General features: G+C 41.9%; 1 protein-coding gene across 5 annotated transcripts in view; it reads right to left on the bottom strand.

The window, feature by feature from the left end:
* EOGT (EGF domain specific O-linked N-acetylglucosamine transferase) overlaps nt 1-26,968 on the bottom strand; it is a 39,916-nt gene that overhangs the window by 5,790 nt on the left and 7,158 nt on the right. For 4 of the 5 annotated variants that reach the window (XM_063805274.1, XM_009445822.5, XM_009445823.5 and 1 more), the window contains 9 exons: nt 25,327-25,421; nt 24,566-24,670; nt 20,981-21,087; nt 17,365-17,468; nt 8,314-8,406; nt 7,890-7,961; nt 7,679-7,765; nt 6,829-6,897; nt 2,181-2,242 (listed from right to left, as the gene is read on the bottom strand). In XM_063805274.1, the coding sequence (XP_063661344.1) occupies nt 2,181-2,242; nt 6,829-6,897; nt 7,679-7,765; nt 7,890-7,961; nt 8,314-8,406; nt 17,365-17,468; nt 20,981-21,087; nt 24,566-24,670; nt 25,327-25,421 (794 nt within the window). The remainder of the gene's footprint in view (nt 1-2,180; nt 2,243-6,828; nt 6,898-7,678; nt 7,766-7,889; nt 7,962-8,313; nt 8,407-17,364; nt 17,469-20,980; nt 21,088-24,565; nt 24,671-25,326; nt 25,422-26,968) is intronic. The other variant, XM_016940025.4, reaches the window with a different exon arrangement.

Consider the following 26,968-nt stretch of genomic DNA (forward strand, 5'->3'; position numbering starts at 1 on the left):
GGATCTACGAAGGGAAGCTGAATTCCCTTTTACACCAGCTAACAACAAAAACTCCGCATAGGAAAAAGAAGACAGCTCCATGTGTATGTGTATCACAACGAGAACATGTGCTTCAGTTTCTCCGGGAATGTGAACTGATGCCAAGGGAAGGACGGCCATTCACCCAGGTGAACACACCCCTGCACTGCCAGTTGTGGAAACGCCTGTGGTCAGCACTCACCAATCCCCATGCCAACATGTTACTAATATTTCCTGCAGACTGGCAAGGTACGAATTCATTATCATTCTTGCTTATCTGAGAAACTACAACATATCCTTAAAAGCCAGTCAATGATACAGCCTCAGAGGTGCCCTGCCCAGTTCTTTCCATTTCTTCCCAGCCTCATCTAGGTGAATGGTTTTGGGACTGATGTGGGGGCCCCATCTCGGCTCACTCATTTCTTCAAGCAACACTGACACAACATTTCTTCAGCGCAGCAGATTTTACATAATCTGTAAAATGGGACTAGCTGGGCCAACTCAGAAGACTGTTGAAAGCATGAGATGAGATAAAGCAAGTAAGCATAAAAGTACATTTCGATAAATAGTAGCTGTTTTTACAATTGCTATTTATCTCTATTCAGTGTCTGAGATCCTCAAGACCAGGGCTATGCTATCCGCCATAATGGGATTCCTACTGCTGAGACTGGTGACCAGCTCATGGGTCCCCAGTAGAGATTTATTGCACAAATGAACTAATGTATGATGAATGAAGTGCAAAGCTCCCATGCCAACATTCTCTGAAATTAAGTGTATCTATATTAGATACCCACATGCTGGGATATGTATACTTCTTTTAACTGGAGGGAAACACAGCTGTGACTGTAGGTGGACATGGAGACAGAAGTTTTCACTTTTCCTTTTGATCTTTTCTATACTGCTTGACTTTTCAACCAGAAACATGTACTACTTTTACCAGGAAGATGTAATTCTAGCAACAGGAATTACCTAAACTGTGAATAATAGGCATATTCTGTCTTTCTAAGCCTTTTAGTTGTGTTAAGAGTTTTAAAAGAAATGTAAATATTTGGTAAGATTTTTTAAAATTTCATGTTATTCTGACCCTCAAATTATCCCCATATAAATAATTTTCAGTCAGATGTTGAAATCTGGCAGGAGGCAGGGCAAATTAGGTTTATAACATCTAAATTTTGATAACTTTTTTGTTATCAAACATTTGATAATGTTATCAAATATTTGATAAATTTTATAACACCTAAATTTTGAACTAGTTGCCAATTTTTTTTTTTTGAGACACAGCCTCGTACTGTCACACAGGCTGGAGTGCAATGGTGCAATGTCAGCTCCCTTCAACTTCTACCTCCTGGGTTCAAGCCATTCTCCTGCCTCAGCATCCTGAACAGCTAGGACTACAGGCACACGCTGCCACACTTGGCTAATTTTTTGTATTTTTTAGTAGAGATGGGGTTGCACCATGTTGCCCACGTTGGTCTTGAACTCCTGAGCCCAGGCAATCCGCCCATCTCAGTCTCCCAAAGTGCTAGGATTACAGGCGTGAGCCACCGCGGCCAGTCTGCCAATTTTTTAAAATTATGAAATTTTAGGCCGGGTGTGGTGGCTCATGCCTGTAATCACAGCACTTTGGGAGGCAGAGGCAGGCAGATCACTTGAGGTCACGACTTCAAGACCAGCCTGGCCAATATGGTGAAACCTCGTCTCTACAAAAAATACAAAAATTAGCCGGATATGGTGGCACACGCCTGTAGTCCCAGCTACTCGGGAGGCAGAGGCAGGAGAATTACTTGAACCCAGGAGGTGGAGGTTGCAGTGAGCTGAGATGGCACCACTGCACTCCAGCCTGGGTGACAGAGCAAGATTCTGTCTCAAAAACAAATAAACAAACAAACAAACAAAAAATTCTGAAATTTTAAATGAAAATCTGAATTCATCACTTCTTTTGAATAAGGAGATGGAGTGACAACATCAGGCCCCAGAAAGCCAAAGAGTAACTGCCCTTGTTACCAGGGCCTTCACCTGCCCATTTCATTCATCTGTAGTGTCTACTTGTCCCTTCTGGGCCTACAAATGCCAATGGCTCCCACTGGAAAAACGCTTTCTAGCCCCCTTGACCTCATCCAAGCAAAAGCTGACAGTGTCTGCTGAGATTGGCTATTACTTACCTATACTTGTAATCAACAATCTGGACTTCAAATGTAGATACTGTTTTCAGTGCATTTACAAGCTGGGAAAAAAAGAGAAACATTTAGCATTTCTTTTCCTTCTTTCACTTCTGTTTTTCCTTTATGAGTCCTAAAATTTCTTTTTTTGCATATACTATTTCAGATATTAAATATCATTTGGTAACAACAACAACAAATAAAAAGAAAATAAGTAAATATCATTCAGGTCAATAGTTCTGAACTGTCATTAAGTTCATATCCAGGCCCCACCTGTGAACACACGACTCTACCTCCCTCAGATACCAATGCACTGTGTTGTTGTGAGGCTGAAAGGAGAAGACAATTCAGGGAAGTAAAGTGCTAGGCACAGAAATAGCTAACCATTAACTGTTGTTATTACCATTTGCTTATTATTCCCTCAACTTTCAACACACATTTTGGGGCACCAGAATGCCCAAAATGTTCTAGACTTTACCTTAAGAGTTTTTGCCCCATCCATTATCTCATTTCAGACAACACTAGTGCTTTGAACCTCAACCTCTGAAAATACTAAGGTCTTGGCAGAAAAACATTTTCAGTACTTCTACATAGAAAAACAATTATTCTTCTAGCAAACAGAAAGTAACAAAGCATTGTTAATCTATTATCAAAAATATAGTCATGGTTCTCTGTCCCTCACAATTAGGCCACGGGGGATCACCACCATTCAGAAATTTCTGCAACTGTCTCATGTTGCCTTGTGGCATGCACTGCACTGCAACAGCAACATCAACAGTTGCAAGTATCATTGATGGGGCATGTAAATGGTGCTGGCATTTCTAAGAGTGTCGTTAGGTTTACTTCACTTAATCCTCGTAAGAATCACACCAGTGGCTGGGCGCAGTGGCTCATGCCTGTAATCCCAGCACTTTGGGAGGCCGAGGCGGGCGGATCACCTGAGGTCAGGAGTTCGAGACCAACCTGACCAACATGGTGAAACCCCGTCTCTACTAAAAATACAAAATTAGCTGGGTGTGGTGGCACATGCCTGTAATCCTAGCTACTCGGGAGGCTAAGAGAGGAGAATCACTTGAACCCGAGAGATGGAGGCTGCAGTGAGCCGAGATCGTGCCACTGCATCCAGCCTGGGCAACAAGAGCAAAACTCTGTCTAAAAAAAAAAAAAAAATACCAAATATCATACCAAGTAAGTATTAGTACTATGCCCACTTTACAAATTAGACAAGATAGGCTCAGAGAAGTGAAATAACTTTCCCAGGATCTCACAGCTCCCAAATGCACAGCCAAAAATAAATCTAGGTCTTCTGACCCCAGAACCTGTGTTCTTAACCAGTGCACTCTATTGTCCTGCTTACAGAAAGCAACAAGCAGTGACCAACATTTAATCCCCTCCCATCTCTCTCTCTCTCTCTCTCTCACACTCACACACACACACACGCGCGCGCGCGCACACAGTCATAACATGGAAATTTCTCTCTCCAGACAGCCACTGAACTTTTATAAAGAGTTGACGGGGTAAGAAGATTAGAATTCTGTTTTACAGGAGAGATGGCAGATGGCATAAGCCTTGGTCTTTTAACGAGATTGCCCACATAAAAGGAATCATGTGTGCTGACGGTCTGAGGGCAAGCATGCCCTTTTTCGTGACTTCTAGTTGCATGAGAAAGGTGGCCCTATCCCTTCCGATGGCTATTCAAACCCTAAAGTTGGGCAGGATTCCACAAGCCATGATTTAATGAGGCCATTTGGGTTGATTAATAAATACTTATTTATTAATCAAAGTATAGCCAAAGGTGCTTTCTTCTCTTCCCAGGAGCTGCCTTTCTAGTAACATCCAATCCTCAGGAAAGAAGCAGCCAGTTGGGTGCTCTTTGGCTTGGAGTTGGGGGCTGAATGATCAAATTTCGCCTTTGGGTGCCATCATCTGGGCAATGCGCATGACTGGATCTGAAAACCTCACACATGCACTAAAGCATCTACCAGCACTATACCTTTCTACTGGACTTCTCTGCAGTGGCCTGATGTTGTTCCTCAGCCTGCCCCTTCCTGATGGACTGGGGCCAGAGGTAGATTCTGCCTTCTCTGAAATCTATTTGCTGTTTTAGTAGTAGCACACTCTGGCTAAGAAAGCAGTTTCAGTCCCTGACTACCTTGACTCACGCCCCCGTTACTCTAATCACCAGCCAGGTGACCTTAGGCATGTTTTTTAACCACTGAGCCTCAGTGTCCTTGTCTAGAATAGAGGATAATAATACAATACCTACCTCATGGGTTTGCTGGGAGGGTTGGGGGGCACAATGTACAAACGGAGCACACAATAATATGCTTGACCCCCAACTGCACTCAATATGTATGGTCTATACCAATATATACTGTTGATCTGTTGGCTAGTGAGGCTTCCCATTTGTATTCCCAACATTGCACTATTTGATACGTTCTTATTTCTAGGTCTTTAAACACACACATACAAACACACACACTGCTCATTTCTTCTATCCACAGAGCTTACAATTAACACCTCATTATGCCATATGTTCATGTCCTCTGTAATCCATATGGGTCTCAGGAAGAGATGTTAATTACATAATTCTGATCAGCCTGTTAGGCAGCCAAATTAGTCTGTGTAAAATATTTTACCCATCAAAACATGACACACACCACCTCCCCTTCCCAACTTTCCTCTTACTAAATATTTTCCAGTTTGTTTCCACTTATCTGCTCAAGTTAAAAGCCTCAAGTCACACCTGATCCTTGATACCTTTCCTGGCCTTCTCTAATGTGAATGTACTTTTACATTCCAAAAGTAAGTATCATAGGTCCTATCTCCAAAATATGTCTTGAATCCATCTACCATGTCATCTCTACTGTCATCACTTTGGCTAAACACTCTCCCCTGGGCCACAATAACAACTTCTGATCAATCTCCTTGCAGAATGACTTAAAAATAAATGTCAATTCATGTCTCTCCCTCTGTATTTGTTTTCTATCTGCTGCTGTAACAAACTGCCACAAATTTAGCAGCTTAACACAACACAATTTATCCCCTTACAGTTCTGCAGGATGGGAGCCTGACGTGGGTCTCACTGAACTAACACCAGGGTGTTAGCAGGGCTGTGTTCCTCCTGCAGACTCCAGGAAAGAACCCACTGCCTTACCGTTTCCAGCTTCTAGAAGCCCTCCACACTCCATGACTCATAGGCCTGCCCCCTCCATCTTCGAAGCCAGCAACATGGCATCTCTCTGGCCCCATTTCCCTTATATCTCCCTCTCCCACTTTTAAGGAAATTATGAACTCTGATTTGATCAGTGAGAAGAATCCAGTGAAGAAAAGAGCTGTCCAGGTCGAGGCAAAAGTTCTCTAGCAGATGGAGTTTAAGGCCCATTTGTGATTATACTGGGCTCACGTGGATGATCCAAGATAATCTTCTTACTTTAAGGCCAGTTGGTTGGGGACCTTAATTCCATCTGCAACCTTACTTTCCCTATGCCATGTAACCTAACCTGTTCACAGATTCCAGGGATTTGGATGTGGACATCCTTTGGGAGGAGCAGGAAGAGACATTATTCTACCAACAACGCCCTGCTTTAAAACTTCACAATGGCTTTCCCCTACACTGGAATAAAATCCCTCTCCCTCCAAGGTCTAGGAGGCTGATACGATCTGTGGCCCCCTGAACCATGCCTGACTTCTTCGATATCGCCCCACCTCTCTCAAGATGCTACCGTCATATTGGTATTCTGTTTCTAGAATACTGAAAGCTCAGTCCACTAGGATACATTTGACTCTGCCCGGGAGGCTCTCTCCCTTGCTAGATTCCTCTCTGATTAGGTCTTTGAATGCCCTCGTGTGAGTACAAACCCCCTTCCATCCACATCCCCAGTCTCTACGACATCACCCTGGTTCATCCTTCTAAGCACTTACCACTGCCTGACATCACCGTACTTATTGACGTTTTCACTTACTTCTTATCTGTCTCTCACCTCTACGGTGTAAGCTCCATGAGGTCAGGCACCTTCCCCGTCTTTGCTCTACTCTATCTCCAGGGCCTAGAACATGGCCTGACACATAGCAGGTGCTCAATTAACTATTGTAGAATAAATTCTTACTACTGAGAGGCTATCTTCAGGCCATGATGTTGTAGGTAGTGGCCTTGCATGGTGATCTCATTGAGGTTAAATGTAATTTATGAGTTGGTGCTACTGAAATGAGTAAGGATGCTGAAAATGCAGTTTCTAAGACATGGTCATGTAAGAGGACAGAGATTCTTCCAACTGAATCTGCTGCTGATACCACAGGATTAATGGCCTCAACCATCTTTTGCATCAACTATGCAAAAGAAAGTCTAACATTTTTGCTACTTGTCTGTCCGGATGCCCTCTACTGCAGTCAAGGCAAGATTCTGACAGCTTTTTCCATGCTGAGTTGATGCAGATGAAATTTACTATAAGGCAAAGCTAGTTTGTCTATGGGTGGTTTGGTGAATCTCACTAGAAATTCAAATCTAATAAATAAACTGGGCATAGGCCATCAAACTTTTCTCAAAACTAAGTTTTAAACCAAAGCTTTTAACGTAATGTGAAAAAAATAAAACACAATTTGCTTTATGAATTGAATATGAAGGCATTAAACATGCACACCAAAAACTAACCTCATTTTGGTTTAGGATTTTCCGGTATTCTGTGCTCCGTGCAAGAATGGTGACTCGAATTTTTCCATCCTGTAATCAAAATGAAACAGTAAAATAACACTGCATATGCCTGGGTAGATGAATGAACATCTGAACCTAAAATGTGATTTTCACAAAGAGATGAAACTCAACCAGGATACATTAATAGAACTCTTCTTTTTTAGCTTGATTCCTTCACCACTCTCAGGGAATAAAAATGTATCCACTTCAACCACTGAAGGCAAAAACCAGTTCATTACATTGTCTGTTTGGTTGGGTGGGTGAATTTTTTGGCAGGGGTTGTGTATGTTACATGAACATTTGAGGAGGTGAGGGAGATATAACCAATGAAGGGGGAAAGAAGGACAGGAGAAAGCACATTCTTGTAATATCCCTTAGCTTCTCTTTTATAGGTTTTTGACACCTGGTTTCAGATGACTCCAGGTCAGAAAATGTTTTTGGGTTTTGTTTTGGGACAGTCTTGCTCTGTCGCCCAGGCGGGAGTGCAGTGACATGATCTTGCTCACTGCAGCCTCTGCCTCCTGGGTTCAAGCGATTCTCATGCTCCAGCCTCCTGAGTAGCTGGGACTACAGGCACATGCCACCTCGTCCAGCTAATTTTTGTATTTTTTTGCGGAGATGGGGTTTCGCCATGTTGGCCAGGCTGGTCTTGAAATCCTGGACTCAAGTGATCCACCTGCCTTGGCCTCCCCAGAAAATGTTAACACAAAAACATGGTCTCCTGATTATTTCTGTTCCTGAAAAGGTGGTATTGATTTTTATTAGGGAAGAAAACTCAAGCCCACCTCAGAATCCACAGTGTATCCATTACCTTAGGTCCTTCTTGTGTGATGTTTAGTCTGTGTAGTACATGCTGGGCAAATGCCCTGAATAGTCCAGTATTTTGACAGCCAGATATCTAAAATAAAAACACTGGTTCATATTACAATGAATACTTCTGTATTGTAATTTAAGATACTGTGAAGTTATGTATAAATGTTATGTCTGTAAATATGAATGCTAATGGTAGACAATGTGCTTACCAGAGGAGTATTATAGAACAGCCCATACCTCATGCGGGGGAGTAATGAAAAAACAGCTTCTTTAAAACATACCTAAGAACAAAGATACATTAAAAGACAAGAAGATGTAATTTGCACCCTTCACACCAAAAATAGCACGTATAATTTTGAAAAATAGATTTTAATTAATCTCCATTTTGCATTGCTTGAATAGCACACTATTTCATTCAAAGAGAACAGAATTCATATTTTTGGAAAGATTATAGAAAAAAGTTTTCAAAGGCTGCATGATTAACAACACTGAGGATTCTAATTATAAAAGAAATTCAGAAATTCAGAAATCAGTGGTAATGGCTAATAGGAACTCATAATAAATGTTTATTTTATGAGTGAGTCATCTGCACTCAAGAAATATTCACAGACATTTCAGGAAAATTTCCAGTACCCTTTTGGAATCATAAGTTTTCAAATGTATAACGTCATAATCAGTAAATGCATTCCATGTGTCGGAGAATAGGTCACCATATCCGTAAGAACTCTGAAAGTAGAAACAAAACAAGGTTTTAGGGCAATAAAAGGATATAACGTGACTTTTCAAAGATGCAACAAAATACCTGAATTTGCCTGTGTTAAAAACTAACAATCCTACGCAAGTTCATAAAATCCATACAAGCAAAATGGATCTTCATCTTGGGCCAGAGCAAATGCCTAATTTGATGAAATATCATCAGAAATAATTATCACAATTATACTCTTAGCCATCAATAGTGTTTCATTTTTCTACCTTAACTTCTTTTATTCTCACATCTTTGTAGTTCAGGGCTTTTTCCTGTGAACATCTTATCCAAATTATAGATACACACAACACACACTATGCCACCGTTTACACACACTCTTATGCTCAGTGTGCAAAAACCATCAGGGTGAATGAAAAATACTTTGGAAAAAAATTTCAGAGCAAGAAAATGGGTTCAAAGTTTTAACACTGGCTGGGTGCGGTGGCTCACAGCTGTAATCCCAGCACTTTGGGAGGCCGAGGCGGGCAGATCACCTGAGGTCAGGAGTTTGAGACCAGCCTGACCAATATGATGAAACCCCATCTCTACTAAAAATACAAAAATTAGCCGGGCATGGTGGCACGTGCTTGTAATCCCAGCTACTCGGGAGGCTGAGACAGGAGAATCACTTGAACCTGGGAGGCGGGGGTTGCAGTAAGCCGAGATCATGCCATTGCACTCCAGCCTGGGCAACAAGAGCGCAACTCCATCTCAAAAAAAAAAAAAAAAAAAAAGAAAGGTTTAACATTAAAAATATAGGCTGGTCACAGTGGCTCATGCTTGTAATTCCAGCGCTTTGGGAGACAAAGTGGGAGGATCACTTGAGCCTTGAAGTTTAAGGCTGCAGTGAGCTATGATCATGCCATATACTCCAGCCTGGGCAACAGAGCAAGACCTTGTCTCTAATAAAATAAAATGAAATGTCCCCCCACCCATTGACTAGTGAATAAAAAGTGGTAATTTCCCATTAATATTAATGGTGTCAACAACAACTTTATATAATAATAATAGCATCTTACATACTTCCTGTGTTCCAGGCACTGTTTTTGGGCACTTGATATTATTAATGTACATTAAGCCACCCACAAGCCTAATGAGTTGATAATATCATTTTCCCTATTTTGCAGATGAGGAAACTGAGACACAATTTTAAGTCATTTGCCTACATTGCGAAGCAGCTGAGTTATAGAGCTGGTATTCAACCCAGCCTGCACTGCCAGTTCCATCTGACAGCTGCCTCTCAGCAGGAATTAGTTCTTTCCAGTATAATTACCACATGCTTCTTTTTTTTTTTTTTTTTTTTTTTTGAGACTGAGTCTCACCCTGTTGCCCAGGCTAGAGTTCAATGTCGTAATCTGGGCTCACTGCAACCTCCACCTCCCAAGTTCAAGCAATTCTCCTGCCCCAGCCTCCCGAGTAGCTGGGATTACAGGCGCATGCCACCACACCCGGCTAATTTTTGTATCTTTTGATAGAGACGGGGTTTCACCATATTGGCCAGTCTGGTCTCAAACTCCTGAGCTCAAGTGCTCCGCCTACCTCGGCCTCCTAAAGTGCTGAGATTACGGAAACCACACCCAGCCTGATTTATTTTTTGAAAAGTAGTTGATTATGAGCTCCATTAGCTAAGAAGATCAATTAATTCTTAAACGGTTTCACTTAGGTTGAAAAATTCAGCCAATAGAAATCAGAAATATGCATTGTAGCACTACATTCAAGCTCTACAGTTATACATTATGTTCATGTCTTTTTTTATAGCATTCTTTTCTCAGATTTTGAAAATTTTATGTTGCACATATTACAGTTATTTCAAAGTTATTGAGATCTGTTAGATGTGAAAAAAAAAAAAGCCTTGTTTCCATGTTCCTCCAATGCCATTCTAATAAAGGCCCTTCTCAACACCATCTAAAATGAAATGTCCCTGTTCTGGCTCAATAATAAATAAAGGGCAATTAAAAGAAGTGATTCTAGATGGTTTCCTGAGATAAAATATTTCAGATAAAATAAAATATGTTTGAAAGGAAATTTTAATAATAAAATACAGTAATCCTGACTGATCCTTCCTCAGGGAAGTCATACATTATTGAATAAGAACACCTCCAAAAGCTTCTTTTCCATGTTTCCCAAGTCCAAATTATCCACCATTTGGGAAGGAGGGGCTTCTTCCTATACTCTTGTTGAAGAGTATTTGGATAGTCTTCAAGATGACATAAAATTTCCTTTAGTGTGTCTCAAATTTAAACATGCACATAATCTATGACTTAGAAATTCCAATTATAGGAATCTGTCCTACAGAAATGCTAGGATGAGCATGTGAAGATATAGGTATATTGAAAGGACATATGTGTTTACAGTCACATTTCCGTAAATAGCACAGAACTGGAAACAAAACTAAATGCGATGGGGGGTGGAGTGGGAAATGAATACATGCACCGATGCATGCATCCAACTTCCAAAACATCCATTAAACAGAATACCACATAACATCTAAAGCAAGGATAGCCCTAAAGGTACTGACTTAAAAAGACATTCCAGAGATAATACTAAGGTGGCAATATGAGACAGAGAATATAATTTCCATAAGAATATAAACATATTGGCCAGGCTCATGGCTGTAATCCCAGTGCTTTGGGAGGCTGAGGTGGGAGGATCACTTGAGGCCAGGAGTTCAAGACTGTATTAGCCAGTTTTCACACTGCTGATAAAGACATACCTGAGACTGGGAAGAAAAAGAAGTTTAACTGGACTTACAGTTCCACATGGCTGGGGAGGCCTCAGAACCATGGCGGGAGGTGAAAGACACTTCTTACATGGCAGCGGCAAGAGAAAATGAGGAAGAAGCAAAAGTGGAAAACCCTGATAAACCCATCAGATCTCATGAGACTTATTCACTATCATGAGAATAGCATAGGAAAGACTGGCACTCATGATTCAATTACCTCCCCTTGGGTCCCTCCCATAAGATGTGGGAATTCTAGGAGATGCAATTCAAGTTGAGATTTGGTGGGGACACAGCCAAACCATATCATTCTGCCCAGGGCTCTCTAAATCTCATGTCCTCACATTTCAAAACAAACCATGCCTTCCCAACAGTCCCCCAAAAGTCTTAACTCATTTCAGCATTAACCCAAAAGTCCACAGTCCAAAGTCTCATCTGAGACAAGGCAAGTCCCTTCCACCTATGAGTCTGTAAAACCAAAAGCAAGCTAGTTACTTCCTAGAAACGATGGGGATACAGGTATTGGGTAATTACAGCCGTTCCAAATGGGAGAAATTGGCCAAAACAAAGGGGTTACAGGGCCCATGCAAGTCCGAAATCCTGCATGGCAGTCAAACTTTAAAGCTCCAAAATGATCTCCTTTGACTCCAGGTCTCACATCCAGGTTATGCTGAAGCATGAGGTGGGTTCCCACAGTCTTGGGCAGCTCTGCCCCTGTGGTTTTGCAGGGTACAGCCTCCCTTCTGGCTGCTTTCACGGGCTGGCGTTGAGTGGCTGCGGCTCTTCCAGGTGCACAGTTCAAGCTGTCAGTGGATCTACCATTCTGGGGTCTGGAGGATGACGGCCCTCTTCTCACAGCTCCACTAGGCAGCACCCCACTAAGGACTCTGTTTGGGGGCTCCAACCCCACATTTCCCTTCCACACTGCCTTAGCAGAGGTTCTTCATGAGAGCCCCGCACCTGCAGCAAACTTCTGCCTGGGCATCTAGGTGTTTCCATACATCTTCTGAAATCTAGGTGGAGGTTCCCAAACCTCAATTCTTGACTTCTGTGCACCGCAGGCTCAACACCACATGGAAGCTGCCAAGGCTTGGGGCTTCCACCCTCTGAAGCCACAGCCTGAGCTGTACATTGGCCCCTTCCAGCCATGGCTGGAGCAGCTAGGACACAAGGCCCCAAGTCCCTAGGCTGCATACAGCATGGGGACCCTGGGCCCAGCCCACAAAACCACTTTTTCCTCCTGGGTCTCCAGGCCTGTGATGGGAAGCGGCCGCCACGAAGGTTTCTGATATGGCTTGAAGACATTTTCCTCATGGTCTTGGGAATTAACATTAGGCTCCTTGCTATTTATGCAAATTTCTGCAGCTGACTTGAAATTCTCCCCAGAAAGTTGGTTTTTATTTTCTATTGCAATCAGGCTGCAAATTTTCTGAACTTTGATGCTCTGTTTCCCTTTTAAAACTGAGTGTCTTTCACAGCACCCAAATCACCTTTTGAATACTTTCCTGCTTAGAAATTTCTTCTGCCAAATACCCTAAATCATCTCTCTCAAGTTCAAAGTTCCACAAATCTCTAGGGCATGGCAAAATGCTGCCACTCTCTTTGCTAAAACATAACAAGAGTCACCTTTGCTCCAGTTCCCAACAGGTTCCTCATCTCTATCTGAGACCACCTCAGCCTGGATTTTATTGTCCATATCACTATCAGCATTTTGGGCAAAGCTATTCAACAAGTCTCTAGGAAGCTGCAAACTTTCCCACATTTTCCTGTCGTCTTCTGAGCCCTTCAAACTGTTCCAATTGCTGCTTGTTACCCAGTTCCAAAGTCACCTCCACACTTTCGGGTATCTTTTCAGCAACACCCCACTCTACTGGTACCAATTTACTGTATTAGTCCATTTTCAGTCTGCTGATAAAGATACACCCGAGACTGGGAAGAAAAAGAGGTTTAACTGGACTTACAGTTCCACATGGCTGGGGAGTCCTCAGAATCATGGTGGGAGGTAAAGGCACTTCTTACATGGTGGCAGCAAGGGAAAATGAGGAAGAAGCAAAAGTGGAAACCCTAGATAAACCCATCAGATCTCATGAGACTTACTCACTATCACAAGAATAGCACAGGAAAGACTGGCCCCCAGGATTCAATTACCTCCACCTGGGTCCCTCCCACAACATGTGGGAATTCTGGGAGATACAATTCAAGCTGAAATTTGGTGGGGACACAGCCAAACCATATCAAGGACCAATCTGGGTACCATAACGAGATCTTGTCTCTACAGAAAATAAATTTAAAAATTAGCCAGATGTCAAATCAGAAGACAGTAATATATATTATATATACGCACACGCACATATGTTATGATTATATTGTCATAACACATATATAACATATATATGGAAAAGAATAGCCAGGTATGGTGGCATGCACATATAGTCCTAGCTACTTGGGAGGCTGAGGCAGGAAGATCACCTGAGCCCAGGAGAGCAAGGCTGCAGTGAGCTAGGATCATATTCCTGGACTTTAGCCTGGGTGACATATTTGCACTTATTAAAATAAAGAGAGTCCTGCAAGGGACTCACACACGTTAAATGCAGTTACCCTTGGGGGAACAGGAAATTGGAGAGGAAGAAGGAGACTTTTTTAAAAACTTCACATACTTCTGTGTTGTTTGAACTCATTATAATCAGGTATTACTTTCATAATTAAAAAAGTAATCATGGCTGGACACAGTGGCTCACATCTGTAATCCCAGCACTTTGGGAGGCCGAGGCAGGCGGATCACCTATGGTCAGGAGTTCGAAACCAGCCTGGTCAACACGGTGAAACCCTGTCTCTACTAAAAATATAAAAATTAGCCAGGCGTGATAGCACACACTGTCATCCCAGCTACTAGGGAGGCCGAGGCAGGAGAATCGCTTGAACCTGGGAAGCGGAGGTTGCAGTGAGCCAAGATCGCGACAGTGCACTTGAGCCTGGGTGACAAGCAAGACTCTGTCTCAAAAACAAACAGAAAAAAAGTAATCATAAAGCTATACTACTACTCAGCACAAGCAAATGCGGAAAGCCTGCCGTAATTTCTCCTTTTATTCATTCTGTTTGATAAGAGCAACCCTGCTGTGCCCAGAGAGGCATCTGAAGATGGGTCCCTCTATGCATGTTTGCAGGTTGGTGGCCTTGCCCATCCCACTGAAGATGCCACATGCTGAAGGGAGTAAACTGCAGAGCTTTTCAAGGAGGAGAGGGAAAGGCCCCATAGGCTTCCTTGTGATGACAGGTTGGAAAATATCACCAAGATGTGAACTGCAGTCACAGTTACCTCCCTGCTCTTCCCTGGGCAAACTGCTCATCCAAGACCATCAGGACTCTGGCAACACCATCCACTGGGAGGGATTCATGTCATAGTTAGCCTGCAGGTCACAGTGATACTTAATTTAAGTCCTTACCAACAAAAGGGAAACAGCAGCCACACAAACCCTTACTTAGCGCCATCCCCATCCAACCTACCCTGTGGGCCTGAATTCTGGAGCAATCTGGCAGAATTGCCTGTCCTGAGAACCTGGCTTAGTAAATGGCTTCTTTGACCAAGCGTCCGGGTTTAAAATGGATGCACATGGAGTGGCAAAGGAAGGAGGTAACACCAGGCGGCCACCCTGCTGGGCTACACCCATCCTGCTTAACTGTGCCAAAGCTGAGGTCAGACTGCCCTCATGTCTCATGCTCAGCTGACTGAGTAACCTGGGGTCTTCATGGTGGCCGTGCATCCTACTCCAGCAGCCACAGAGAAGGGGAGGGTTGTAGGAGCTGGCTCACTTACAGTGAGCTAATGTGACTAAGTTATACTTAGCCCATTTGAGGAAGATGTGGAAAAGCATGCAACAGGTACAAGGAAGCTTCTGGAAGCCATCTGATAAATTTCTGTCATCTGATAAAATTCTGTTTGGCAACTTAGGTAGAGTCCTCTTCAGAGGACTTTAAGAAGACGACAGAGCACCGTGGTGTCTGAGCAAAGGTCTGGGGTCAGGATGCCTGGATGGAAACTTTGGTTCTGCCCTCGCTAACTGCATTATCTTAGAACACTCACCTGCTGCTCAGGCCTCGGCCTCTTGACTGTAAAATAAGCTAATGAAAACTCAAGTCCATGGGGGTCATAAGCATGAAATGAAGTAACATAATTTATGTTAATTACAAAATTTAAAAATAGTTTTGTTTAAAAAGGGCAAAACAACCCTGAGTTAATAATTTAGGGCTTGTAATGGCTGGTGAGTGTGGCCTGACTTCACTGATACAAAAAGAAGAAAAGAAAGGGACTGTTGTTCCCTTTGCTCACAAAACATTTCCAAGAAATGAAACTGTGGTGGCAGCAAAACTGAAATACAAGAGGAAAATGTAAATGCATATAGACGGAAAATAAAGCATTAACATGCCAAGAATTATAGTCTCATCAGACTTCAAATCTAACTCAAAGTCTAGGGAGCAGTGATCCTGAAAACCTTTTTACACAGCTCTACTACAAGCCTCTTATCAGTGAAATTAAGGGTCGGCAAAACTGTCTCTCCTTCTGCATGAGAATTTGACCTCCTGTTAACTAGCTAAGTCGGTTCTCTGCAAATGAGGGCAGCTTGTGTCAACCGTGTGCCTAGGCAACACTGCTTCTGATCTAAAAAGATGCCTGATGGGTAAACTGCATCTGGACTGGGAAAGCCATGTTTCGGATTCCCTGAGTACACTGACTCCTGGAACCAGGCATGTCTCTTTCAGGGATCCTGGGGACTATGCCAACACAGCTGTGTCAGGAGATGTTGGCCCCTACAGGATATGAGGCTCTTAAGCCAAGGCATCGCCTGTACCTGCCCCAGGCGAATCTTGTCTCCTTGCACCTGAGCTGTGCTGTGTGAACTGCTAGCACTCCCTCTGGAAGAAACACCTGAGGCTGCCCTGCCAGCAAGCTGTGGTTCCCCTGCAATGTCATCCTGAATAGACTCACACCAAGAGCCGAGCATATGAGTGTCGTGAGTCAGAATGTTGAGTGGAACCTTATATGACCCCTTGGTGGGTGTTCCAACTTCCCAGTTTAGACAGCCTCTCTCATGTACACTACAAACCATTTATTCTCCTTATTGTAATTGTCACAGTTAACATTCAGAGCACAAGTACTGTGTACCAGGCATGGTGACTGTTCACACACTACACGGTTCATTCTCAAAATGACACCTAGGTAAATGTCATTATCTCATTATCTCATTTCAGAGCTGAAGATTCTGGGGCACATCTTGGGGTTTCCTCAGCAAGTGGAGGGGCCAGATATGGGAAGAAGCAGGGAAAAGGCAGGCAAAGAGAGAGAAGGAAAAAAAGATTGCACTAAAAACAAATAAATAGCAGGTGTCACTCAACACATGCATTTATGTGCATGCCTAAGACCTGCCCTATACAGTGAGCTGAAACACACAGCATAATTCAGCACAAATGACACAGTAACAAGGAAGCTGCTATTAAGCAAAGGCAGACAGTAAATGCAAAAGGCCAAACAGTAAACAGAGGCAAGCACTTCCAACATAGGTTATAGAGGTTGAGTGAATGACAGCCTTTTTTTTTTTTTGAGACAGAGTCTTGCTCTGTCACCCAGGTTGCAGTGCAGTGGCACGATCTCGGCTCAATGCAACCTCCACCTCCCAGGTTCAAGTGATTCTCCGACCACAGCCTCCTGAGTAGCTGGGACAACATGTGTCTGCCACCTTATCTGGCTAATTTCTGTATTTTTAGTAGAAACAAGATTTCACCATGTTGGCCAGGCTGGTCTCGAACTCCTGGCCTCAAATGATCCACCTGCCTCGGCCTCCCAAAGTGCTGTGATTATAGGCGTGAGCCACCACGCCCTGCTGAATGGCAGTCTTTCATATGTGTGTCCCAGAGGAACACTGAGCCAAAGTCACTGAATCTCTGGCCTTTGGAGCTCCACCCACCCAGAAAGAGAAAGAAACCTTCCTCACTGCCTCATTCTAAAATTCAAAGAATGAAGGTAGACACATACATACCTATCTGCCTATACGTATATGCACATGTCAACACATATATGTACAGATACATTCGCACCCATCCACATTATGTGCAGCTGTGCATGTTGAAATATATGTGTCTTTGAAAATTCTGTTTCACAACATCAGAGTCACACACTGATACAAGGGGAAGACAGTACTGAAGCAGAGAGCACATTCTTACTTACGGTGTCCCACATCACGATGTACACGTCAGTACTGAATGAGTTATTAACGTGCTGAGTAATATAAAGATTGATGAAATCACAGAAGTGGTGATACATGTTAACACCTAGTGTTGGAAAATGAAACTACATTAATTAACACCAAAGAGCACATGATCAAGCAAGTTTTATTCTATTCCATCTATTTACAGTTTAAGAGAATTTTAGTTTAAATAAATGGGGAAAAAAATAACTGTTTTGTTTTTCCAAACATGAAATGATCTAGATACATAGGTAGTCCTCAATTTATGGGCTGCCTGGGTTTCAAAAGTCACTCTAAAATTGGTTATTTAAAATCAGGAATGCATTTTCCCATATGTCCCAAGTAACAAGTGATCATTAAGTTCCCAGAAAAAAACAAGGTAGGTCTATTTAACTCAAAACTGAGTAGAACTACAGGGCCATGAAGACAACTCATTATTTCTTCTGACTTTATTTATTTTTTTAATCGGGGTGGGGTCTTGCTATGGTGGCATGTGCCACCATGCCTAGCTTGATCAGTTATTTTTTAAAGTCAATTAAGGGGCCAGGCACAGTGGCTCACACTTGTAATCACAGCACTTTGGGAGGCTGAGGCAGGCCAATCACTTGAGATCAGGAGTTTGAGAACAGCCTGGCCAACACAGTGAAATCCCATCTCTACTAAAAATACAAAAATTAGGCAGGCGTGGTTAGCCACTCAGGAGGCTGAGGCAGGAGAATTTGCCTGAACCTGGGAGGTGGAGGCTGCAGTGAACCAAGATCACACCACTGCACTCCATCCAGTCTGAGCAACACAGTGAGACTCTGTCTCAAAAACAAACAAACAAACAAAAAACCAGAAAAAAAAAATCAATTAAGCAACATCTGTTCATCAGGGAAGTACTGGCAATGATGGCAACTAACATTTTGGTAATTTTCATTCCTGTCTCTTTTTTCCCTATTTAATCATTACATGTATCATTCCTGGAAAAACATTAACCAACTATCATATAAAAGAAGTGAATGTCTTGTGTTCTGATTGAAAGAGAAGCAATTCTAGAGAAAGAAGAAGTTGAATTCCAGCACAGCCAAGCATGCGCAACATTCTTAGATGAGTTTATAAAGTCCCTAAGCTTTAGCTTCTCTATAGAAATGGGAAATAGTTACCTAAGTGCCAGCTTTATTATGAGAAACCCAAAGATAATACATCTTAAAGTACCCATCCCAGTGCCAGTCACATAGGAAGACCTGAATGAAGACTAGCTGGATCCCACTAGGTCAGACAGAGTGGAGACGGTTGTGGGTACCACTATTTGTAAGTTCACATGCCATTCATTAAAAAGAAACAGAATGTGCACCCTCTCCACTTAGGTATGCAGGACCCAGTATTCATCCTGGAAATATACAAATCTAAATGGGATGAAATTCCAAGAACTGACACTTACAGCATGCCTTTTAAAGGTGGGAAAATGCTGAGTACAAGAAAAACAGGGACTCTCAAACGCAGAAATCATAAAATATTCTGACTTCATTCCTACAGTGAATAATAACATTGTGTGCCAGAAATAACAGTATAAAAATACTCTGTTTTTTTCAGCCTGGTATCTTAGCTGATTGTTTGGAAGGGCTAATTTTTTCACCCAGAAAAATCTTGGCAAAGAATATATTTTCAAATTAACAAGAAAAATAAAGTTCTATCAGAATCTATCCTCTTTTCCCAGGTTAGCCATAGAGCACACATGAGCTCTTTCACGTAACATTTAGTGAGTTCCTAACAGTTACTGAGGAATGCAGCAAGCACAAATCAGTGCTTGGGGTTGCAAGAATTTATAAACAGAGAAGAAAACATAAGCTCCATCCTTGAGAAATGTGCCCCCTAATGAGTCCTGATCTGTAGAATGTTCATTTCCCTAAGGTACAAGTTAACATGAAAAGGAAAACTGAACCAGGCACAGTTACTCACACCTGTAATCCCAGAACTTTGGGAGGCCAAGGCAGGGGGATCACTTGAGCCCAGGAGTTCAAGACCAGCCTGAGCAACCCATGAGACCCCATCTCTACAAAACATATGTTAAAAATTAGCCAGGCATGGTGGTGCATATGTCTGTAGTCCCAGCTACTTGGGAGGCCAAGGTGGGAGAATCACTTGAGCCCAGGAAGTTGAGGCTGCAATGAGCTGTGATCATGCCACTGTACTCCAGCCTGGGCAATAGAGCAAGACCTGTCTCTAAAGAAAGAAAAGTAAAATTGGAAGACAGCATAAATTAGAAGAAAAAAGTAGAGTTATGAATATAGGAAAGAAATGAGACATGTCTACTATAGCCTATTATTCTCACTTTATATACTTTATTGTATAAGTATCTGCATAAATTTAATAGCTCACACATATTTGCCACTTTCACAGGCGGATCAGTGTTTTCTTTGCCCCTTTTTAATTTGCATGTTTTAAAAACAAGTCAAAACCTGGAACATAGCATTTTTACTTGCTCTTATTTCAAAAACCTAAACTTGTCTGATTTCTGAATTTAATACTTTGTAATATAAGAACTATGACTTCAGAAGGCAGAGCACATTAAAACTATGATCAATAAATTATACTAATTCTGAAATATTTGTGACAGAGGCTCTCTATATTTCACTGTAAACCCAACCTCTCATGAATTTTGATATGATCTAGCATAGCAATCCCTGTCTCTCATAACGAAAGAGATAACATAGTACTATCTGTGTTTCTCCTCCCCAGTGTAACTAGTTCGCAAAGTTAAAGCTCTGCTTGCAAGCTGAGAAAGAGGCTATAAGTATAAATGATAAAATAATTTTAATTTTATTTCAAGAATAAATTACACTGGTAACTTCCAGAAGAATTTTAAGTTCACTTTAGTCATGGAAATGATACAGAAAGTTTGTCAGCACAGGTCGTGGACACTTCTTTCCCACCCATACTATACACATGGCTTTTGATTTTTTTATTATTTATTTTTTTTAAGACGGAGTCTTGCTCTGTCACCAGGCTGGAGTGCAGCGGCACGATCTTGGCTCACTGCAACCTCCGCCTCCTGGGTTCAAGCGATTCCCCCGCTTCAACCTCCCGAGTAGCTGGGACTATAGGTGCCCGCCACCACGCCCAGCTAATTTTTTGTGTTTTTTTTTAGTAGAGACGAGGTTTCAACATGTTGGCCAGGATGGTCTCGATCTCCGACCTCGTGATCTGCCTGCCTCGGCCTCCCAAAGTGCTGGGATTACAGGTATGAGCCACCGCACCCGGCTTAGCTTTTGATTTTAAACATCTTAATGAAAGACAATCTAAACCAAGTGATTAGAGAAACCAGATGAGGTAAATTTAGTTACAAAAGGCATAAATATGCCTTCATCTCTCATCCTTTGATTTTGGTTAAGTCCTTTGATATAAATGTGAAAGTTTCTTCTAAAATGCCAAAGTTATAAAATAATGGGAAGTTCAAACTAGTTCAACTACTTCTTCAGAGAAGAAAGCAAAAAAAAAACAAATCTACTGTTTGTCATACTGCTTCCAAAAAATTCATAGAGAATTACTGCATCCAAAAAAAGGAATAATATCTCATTAACAAATACACAAATAACAGACAAAGTAATTTCTCACCTGCATCTAATTTCATGAAATATGTTGGTTTTTCAATGACAATGTCACATTTAGCATCTTCTATAGGTCTGAAGTTGAGCTGAGTATAGCTTTGTAGCTCAGCAAACCTGAAATTATGAATTGGGACATGACTTCAAACTGATTCTCCCAAACTTCCTATTACAACATTGTAACTTAGGAACTGTTCATTAGGCAGATTTTACCTCTAAATGGTACAGACACTCCTATGGACACCTGTAACTTCTAAAACTTACTGACATATTATATAGGTTGATATCAATTTTAATGTTAAGACAAGGAACAGACCGGGCGCAGTGGCTCACACCTGTAATCCCAGCATTTTGGGAGGCAGAGGTAGTCAGATCACGAGGTCAGGAGATTAAGACCATCCTGGCCAACACGGTGAAACCCCATCTCTACTAAAAATATAAAAATTAGCTGGGCGTAGTGGCGAGTGCCTGTAGTCCCAGCCATATTCAGGAGGCTGAAGCAGGAGAATTGCTTGAATCTGGGAGGCAGAGGTTGCAGTGAGCCGAGATCACGCCACTACACTCCAGCCTGGGGACAGAGCAAGACTCCGTCTCAAGAAAAAAAAATGACAAGGAACAAAAATGATTTTAAAATTCAGTCTTATGTGCAATATAGTTAGATTGGGAACTTACCACACAAAGAAGATATTTATATATTGGGTTGGCTAAATAGCCTACCAGTAAAATGAGAAGACTCAAAAGATTTCCCAACGAGGCTCAATGAGAACAATGAGCGAGAGAAACTCTTGACAGACTTCTTGGATTCTGAGAGACAGCATTCCAAGAATCACCCAGTGCCTCAGAAAGACAGCAGAGACAGCTAACTGTCCCAGAAGAAAGGAAATTTATCTCTTGGAAAACATCTTTGGAAGCCACATAGCACAATTTTCTTCCAAACAAAAGAAGACAATCCCAAGCATGTGAAACTGTGAGATATTTAGAGTTAACACAAAGATCGTCTGTACCTCTTCCTTAAGATCATACCTCATGTAAAACAAATATCAAATAGATCCTCTTAAAACACAATGCCAAAATAGTGTGGTGGTTACAAACATAGGTCTACAAACTCTTTAATATCTCTCCCTTCAAGAGGAGGAAGTTAATTCCCTCCCTTTAAGAGTGGGCTGGACTCAGTGACTCACTCCTAACGGGCAGAATACAGCAGAACGGATGGTAGGTCACTTCTGGGATTAAGCTATAAAGTACTGTGGCTTCCATCTCAGAGCATGTACTCCCTCAGACCATGTGCTCCTGGGAAAGCCAGTAGCCACACTGTGAGCAGCAGTAGGGAGAGGCCCATATGATCAACACTGAAGTCCCTGGCCAAAAGGAGCCGAGGCTTACAACAACCTGAGTGAGTTTAGCAGCAGATTCTCCAGGCCCAGGTTGAGTCTAGAGATGGCTACAGCCCTGGCCAACTCAGCCAAGCTGCTCCCAAACCCTGACCCTCAGAAGTACTGTGAGATAATAAATGTTTGTATTTTAAGCTGCTAAATTTTAGAGTGATTTGTTATACAACAATACGTAATAAATATAAATATACCCTAGGGTACACTTTGGAATAACCTGTCACACAGCAATAAGTAACTAATACAATTATGCCCTGAGCAACTACCATGTGGAATCAAATATCAGAAAGTACCAGGAATCAAAAAGCCCACTTGAATATAGAAACTACCTCTTGTAAAAGTCTGCTAAGTGACTTGAGACATTGCATTGCAGACTGCAAAATCCCAGATAAATGTATGGTAGATCATTATTCTGAATGATCTGCAGCCAGGCAGTGAGGCCTCTTTAAGGAAAAAAAAAAAAAAAGGTTTGCTCGGCATGAATTTCTTTTTTTTTTTTTTTGAGACAGGGTCTTGCTCCATCGCCCAGGCTGGAGTGCAGTGGTGCAATCATAGCTCACTGCAGCCTTGACCTCCTGAGCTCAAGCAATCCTCCCGCCTCAGCCTCCCAAGTAGCTAGGATTACAGGGGCATGCCATCTCGCCCAGCTAATTTATTTTTATTTTTTATTTTTCTTTTTTAGAGATGAGATCTCATCATGTTGCTCAGGCTGGTCTTGAACTCCTGGCTTCAAGTAATACTTCTGCCTTGGCCTCCCAAAGTGCTGTGATTATAGGCATGAGCCGCCATTCCTTGCCTTGGTATGGACATTTGACCTTACAAATTAACATTATGTAAGTAACCTATGTGACTATACAGGAGTAGCAGGAGAGTTTCTTTGGGATGATGGAACAATTCTGCAGCCTGATTGTGGTGGTCGCCCTCCCCGTCCTCCTCCCCCTCTCTCTCCCTACCTACATACCCGCACCTACACACGTGATAAAATTTTAATGAGTGCAGGTAATTGCTGGTAAAACCTGCACAAGTTAATACTACTGTACCAATGTCAATTTCATGGTTGTGATCATTGTGCCATGGTTATATGAGATATTATCATTAGAGGAAGCTCAGGGAATTAGACAATGTACAAGTTCTCCTTGTAGTATGATATGGTTTGGCTGTGTCTCCACCCAGATCTCATCTTGAACTGTAGCTCCCATCATGGGAGGCACCCGGTGGGAGGTAACTGAATCATGGGGGTGGGTTTTTCCTGCGCTGTTCTCAAGATCTGATGGTTTTATAAAGGGCAGTTCCCTCTGCACACGCTCTCTTGTCTGCTGTCATGTAAGACATGCCTTTGTTCCTCCTTTGCCTTCTACCATGATTGTGAGGCCTCCCCAGCCATGTGGAACCATGAGTCCATTAAACCTCTTTCCTTTGTAAGTTAGTCAGTCTTGGGTATAATACATACTATTTTTAAACTTCTATGAGTCTAAAATTATTTTAAAATACAAACTTTTTAAATTCAAAAAGCTGGCCAATGATGTTAACAGTCAGAGTAGCATTTACCTTTGGAGAGGGGGATGGGGGTAGAGCCTGGGAGGGAGACTGAGGTGCTGACAATGTTCTATTTTTGGACCTGGGTAAAAGTTACATGGGTGGGTTCACTTTTTCACAATCCAAACTGTACCTTTTTCTGTATGCTTTTACATATTTTAATATATGTGTATTGTTTTTTAAATGGGTTCCCCAAAACACATTTTTATTTTTTAGATTTGAGGTCTCATCATATTGCCCAGGCTGGCCTTGAACTCCTGGGTTCAAGTAATACTTCTACCTTGGCCTTCCAAAGTGCTGAGATTATAGGCATGAGCCACCATTCCTGGCCTTGGCATGGACGTTTGACCTCAAAAATTAACATTATGTAAGTAACCTATGTGACTTTGTAAGTGAATAAAACTTGGCAATTGTGAGTTAATAAAAATGGATTTTTAAGCTGATTTTTTTCTTTCATTAGCAAACAGTAAGTACTGTATCTACTATTATAAACACATACTTAATTCAGATGCAACTGAGGGATTCACTCAGTTTCCGTCACTTCCCAGAAGCTCATGCCAAATTATGTACAAATGAAGTAACATTTTCCATTTGAGAGTCTCCATTAATATCTGCAAGTGCCGTAAATAAAGGCAAATATTTCCGAAACAGATACGTTAAAAATATCTTACCATGACTGCAGAGGGCTTTTGCGCTGACCTTCAGACATCAATGTACGGATGTCAAGTTTACAGTGCCCTCCAATTTCACCACTCTGGAAAAAGTCCTCCATAAATCTGGTGTATAACAAAACATTAAGTTAAGTTCAGAAAATGTCTTCATGACCCAAGCACGTGGGTTGTAACTAAAGTGGATTACCAACTTCCAAACTGAATTTTTTAAAAGAATTTAACTATTTATAATAGAAAATTTCAAGTGTATATGAAAGTAACAGAATCATATCAGGACCCTAATGTATCCACAACCCAACTTTGCAATGCGATTAACTCATGGCCTGTCTGAGTCATCCATCCCCCACCCATTCCCCAACCCCTCTGCCATATCATCAAAAACAAATTCAAGATATACCCCTTCAGCAAGGCTTGGTGGCTCACACCTATAATCCCAGCACTTTGGGAGGCTGAGGTGAGAGGATCACCTGAACTCAGGAGTTTGAGACCCGCCTGGGCAACGTTAGAAGACCCCACCTCTTCAAAAATTAAAAAATTAGCCAAGCCTGGCGGTGCGCTTCTGTATCCCAGCTACTTGAGAGGCTCAAGTGGGAGGATCACTTGGGTTTGGGAGGTCACAGCTGCAGTGAGCCATGATTACACCGTTGCACTCCAGCCTGGGCAACAGAGCAAGACCCTGTCTCAAAAAAAAAAAAAAAAATCCCTGGATCTGAAAATATTTCAGAATTTATACTAGATGTTAACATTAACCACTAAAGTACCTGTCATGATTTCTCTTGATGTTTCTTAAATCAAGGTAGAGATTGGTTGCTCTGCAGTACTGAAGATAACGGGAACACACCAGACTTGAGTCACTCTGAAGGTTGAGCAAAAAAGAATGACTCTGAGTATTAACACAGCAAAGACTCATCCAGACTTGCTAGACACGTTGACAGCACGGATACCCTCACATTCAAACCACACAACATGACAAGGAAAGCTCTCCAAAGACTGCATCTGCTGAAGGATATTTTCTCCTTCCCAGCAGACCCTGGCCAAGCATACTTTTGCCAGTTTCCCACTTTTAAGTTACCATGGAGAACTCCCAAACGATCTGTCACCTCAAATTTTAAAGCCAAGAGCTGTATATGTGGCTCAGTTCAGTCCCCTTTAAAAGAAAAAAAAAAGTACCCAGATCCAGTACTACTACCCCCACAGCTATATGAAAAAGCAGCTTCCAAAAGCCAAAAGAAACAAGGAAAAATGCACATGTAAGAGACATTAAAAGCAGGGAGGGAAGTTTGCCAGTTTTAATAAGAGGTGCTTTCTGCAAACCGTAAAGCTTGTGGGAGCCTCTGTCTCAACAGCAACATGAGGGCAATATTTTCTAAATAATTGAAGAAAGGAGTTGCAGAGTCAGCTACCAGAGCCTGATTCTATTTCAACCAATCTGGGTTATGCTCAGAACTTCAAAAACTTTTATCTGCTCTGGGTTTTATTTATAGATTTAAATGCCATTTTAATTGTTTTTCCCAAAACTCCCAATGAACACAAAGTCTCAATCTTGACCTGCATGGTGTTTTGGAGTCTGTAGTTGGTAAAAGATTGCAATGGACTGAATGTCCGTGTCTCTGCCAAATTCATATGTTGAAATTCTAACCCCCAATGTGATGATATTGTTTAGAAGCTACCCAGTCTATGGTATTTTGTTATAACAGCCCAAACAACTAAGACAAGGATCATACTCTGCTAGCACAAAGCAAATCAAGGTAAATCTTAGTCAAAAGAACATTCTACAAGCCACCTTGAAAGAGGAGTGCAAGATAGGGGTTGTCATTATTATCTTGCCCTTTCCATGTGAACAGCTAGACTTGAGCCAAATGTGCAAGACAGAACAGAACTCTGTTAAAGACACCCTGTGGCCGTGCAGTTTAATGGCATGCCTCACATCCTGAGGCCTCATTCACCTTGCTAGAATGCTCAAAGCTCTATTAAGTGACACCCTCCAATAGCTCTATAAAGTACATACTCAGTTTTTGAATGTGAGTAAATTAAAAAATTTTTTTAGTTCTCCAGTGTGGTTGGAGATCGGAGACCCCTGAGATGTCAGAGACTCAGGGTTCAGGATCATTGAACAGTGTACCTTAATCGTAAGTGCTTACAACTTCATCAACCTTTAAAAAATAATGCTGAGCCCTTGGCTGGGAACCAGGCCCTGCTGCACTGAGCATTTTTATCTGCAGAACCTCATTTCTTCCTTACCTATGCTACATAATGGGCATGGCTTTAAGGCAGAGGAAATTGAAACAAGGAAAGCCTAAGTGCCTTGTCTAAGACTCAGGATCTGAATTGTAGTTGAGAGCCTGCTCTTGTATTTACTACCCCAAACCACCTCTTGACAACGTGTTTATCTGATCCACTGAG

Source organism: Pan troglodytes, chromosome 2, assembly GCF_028858775.2.
Source record: "Pan troglodytes isolate AG18354 chromosome 2, NHGRI_mPanTro3-v2.0_pri, whole genome shotgun sequence".
NCBI lineage: Eukaryota > Metazoa > Chordata > Mammalia > Primates > Hominidae > Pan > Pan troglodytes.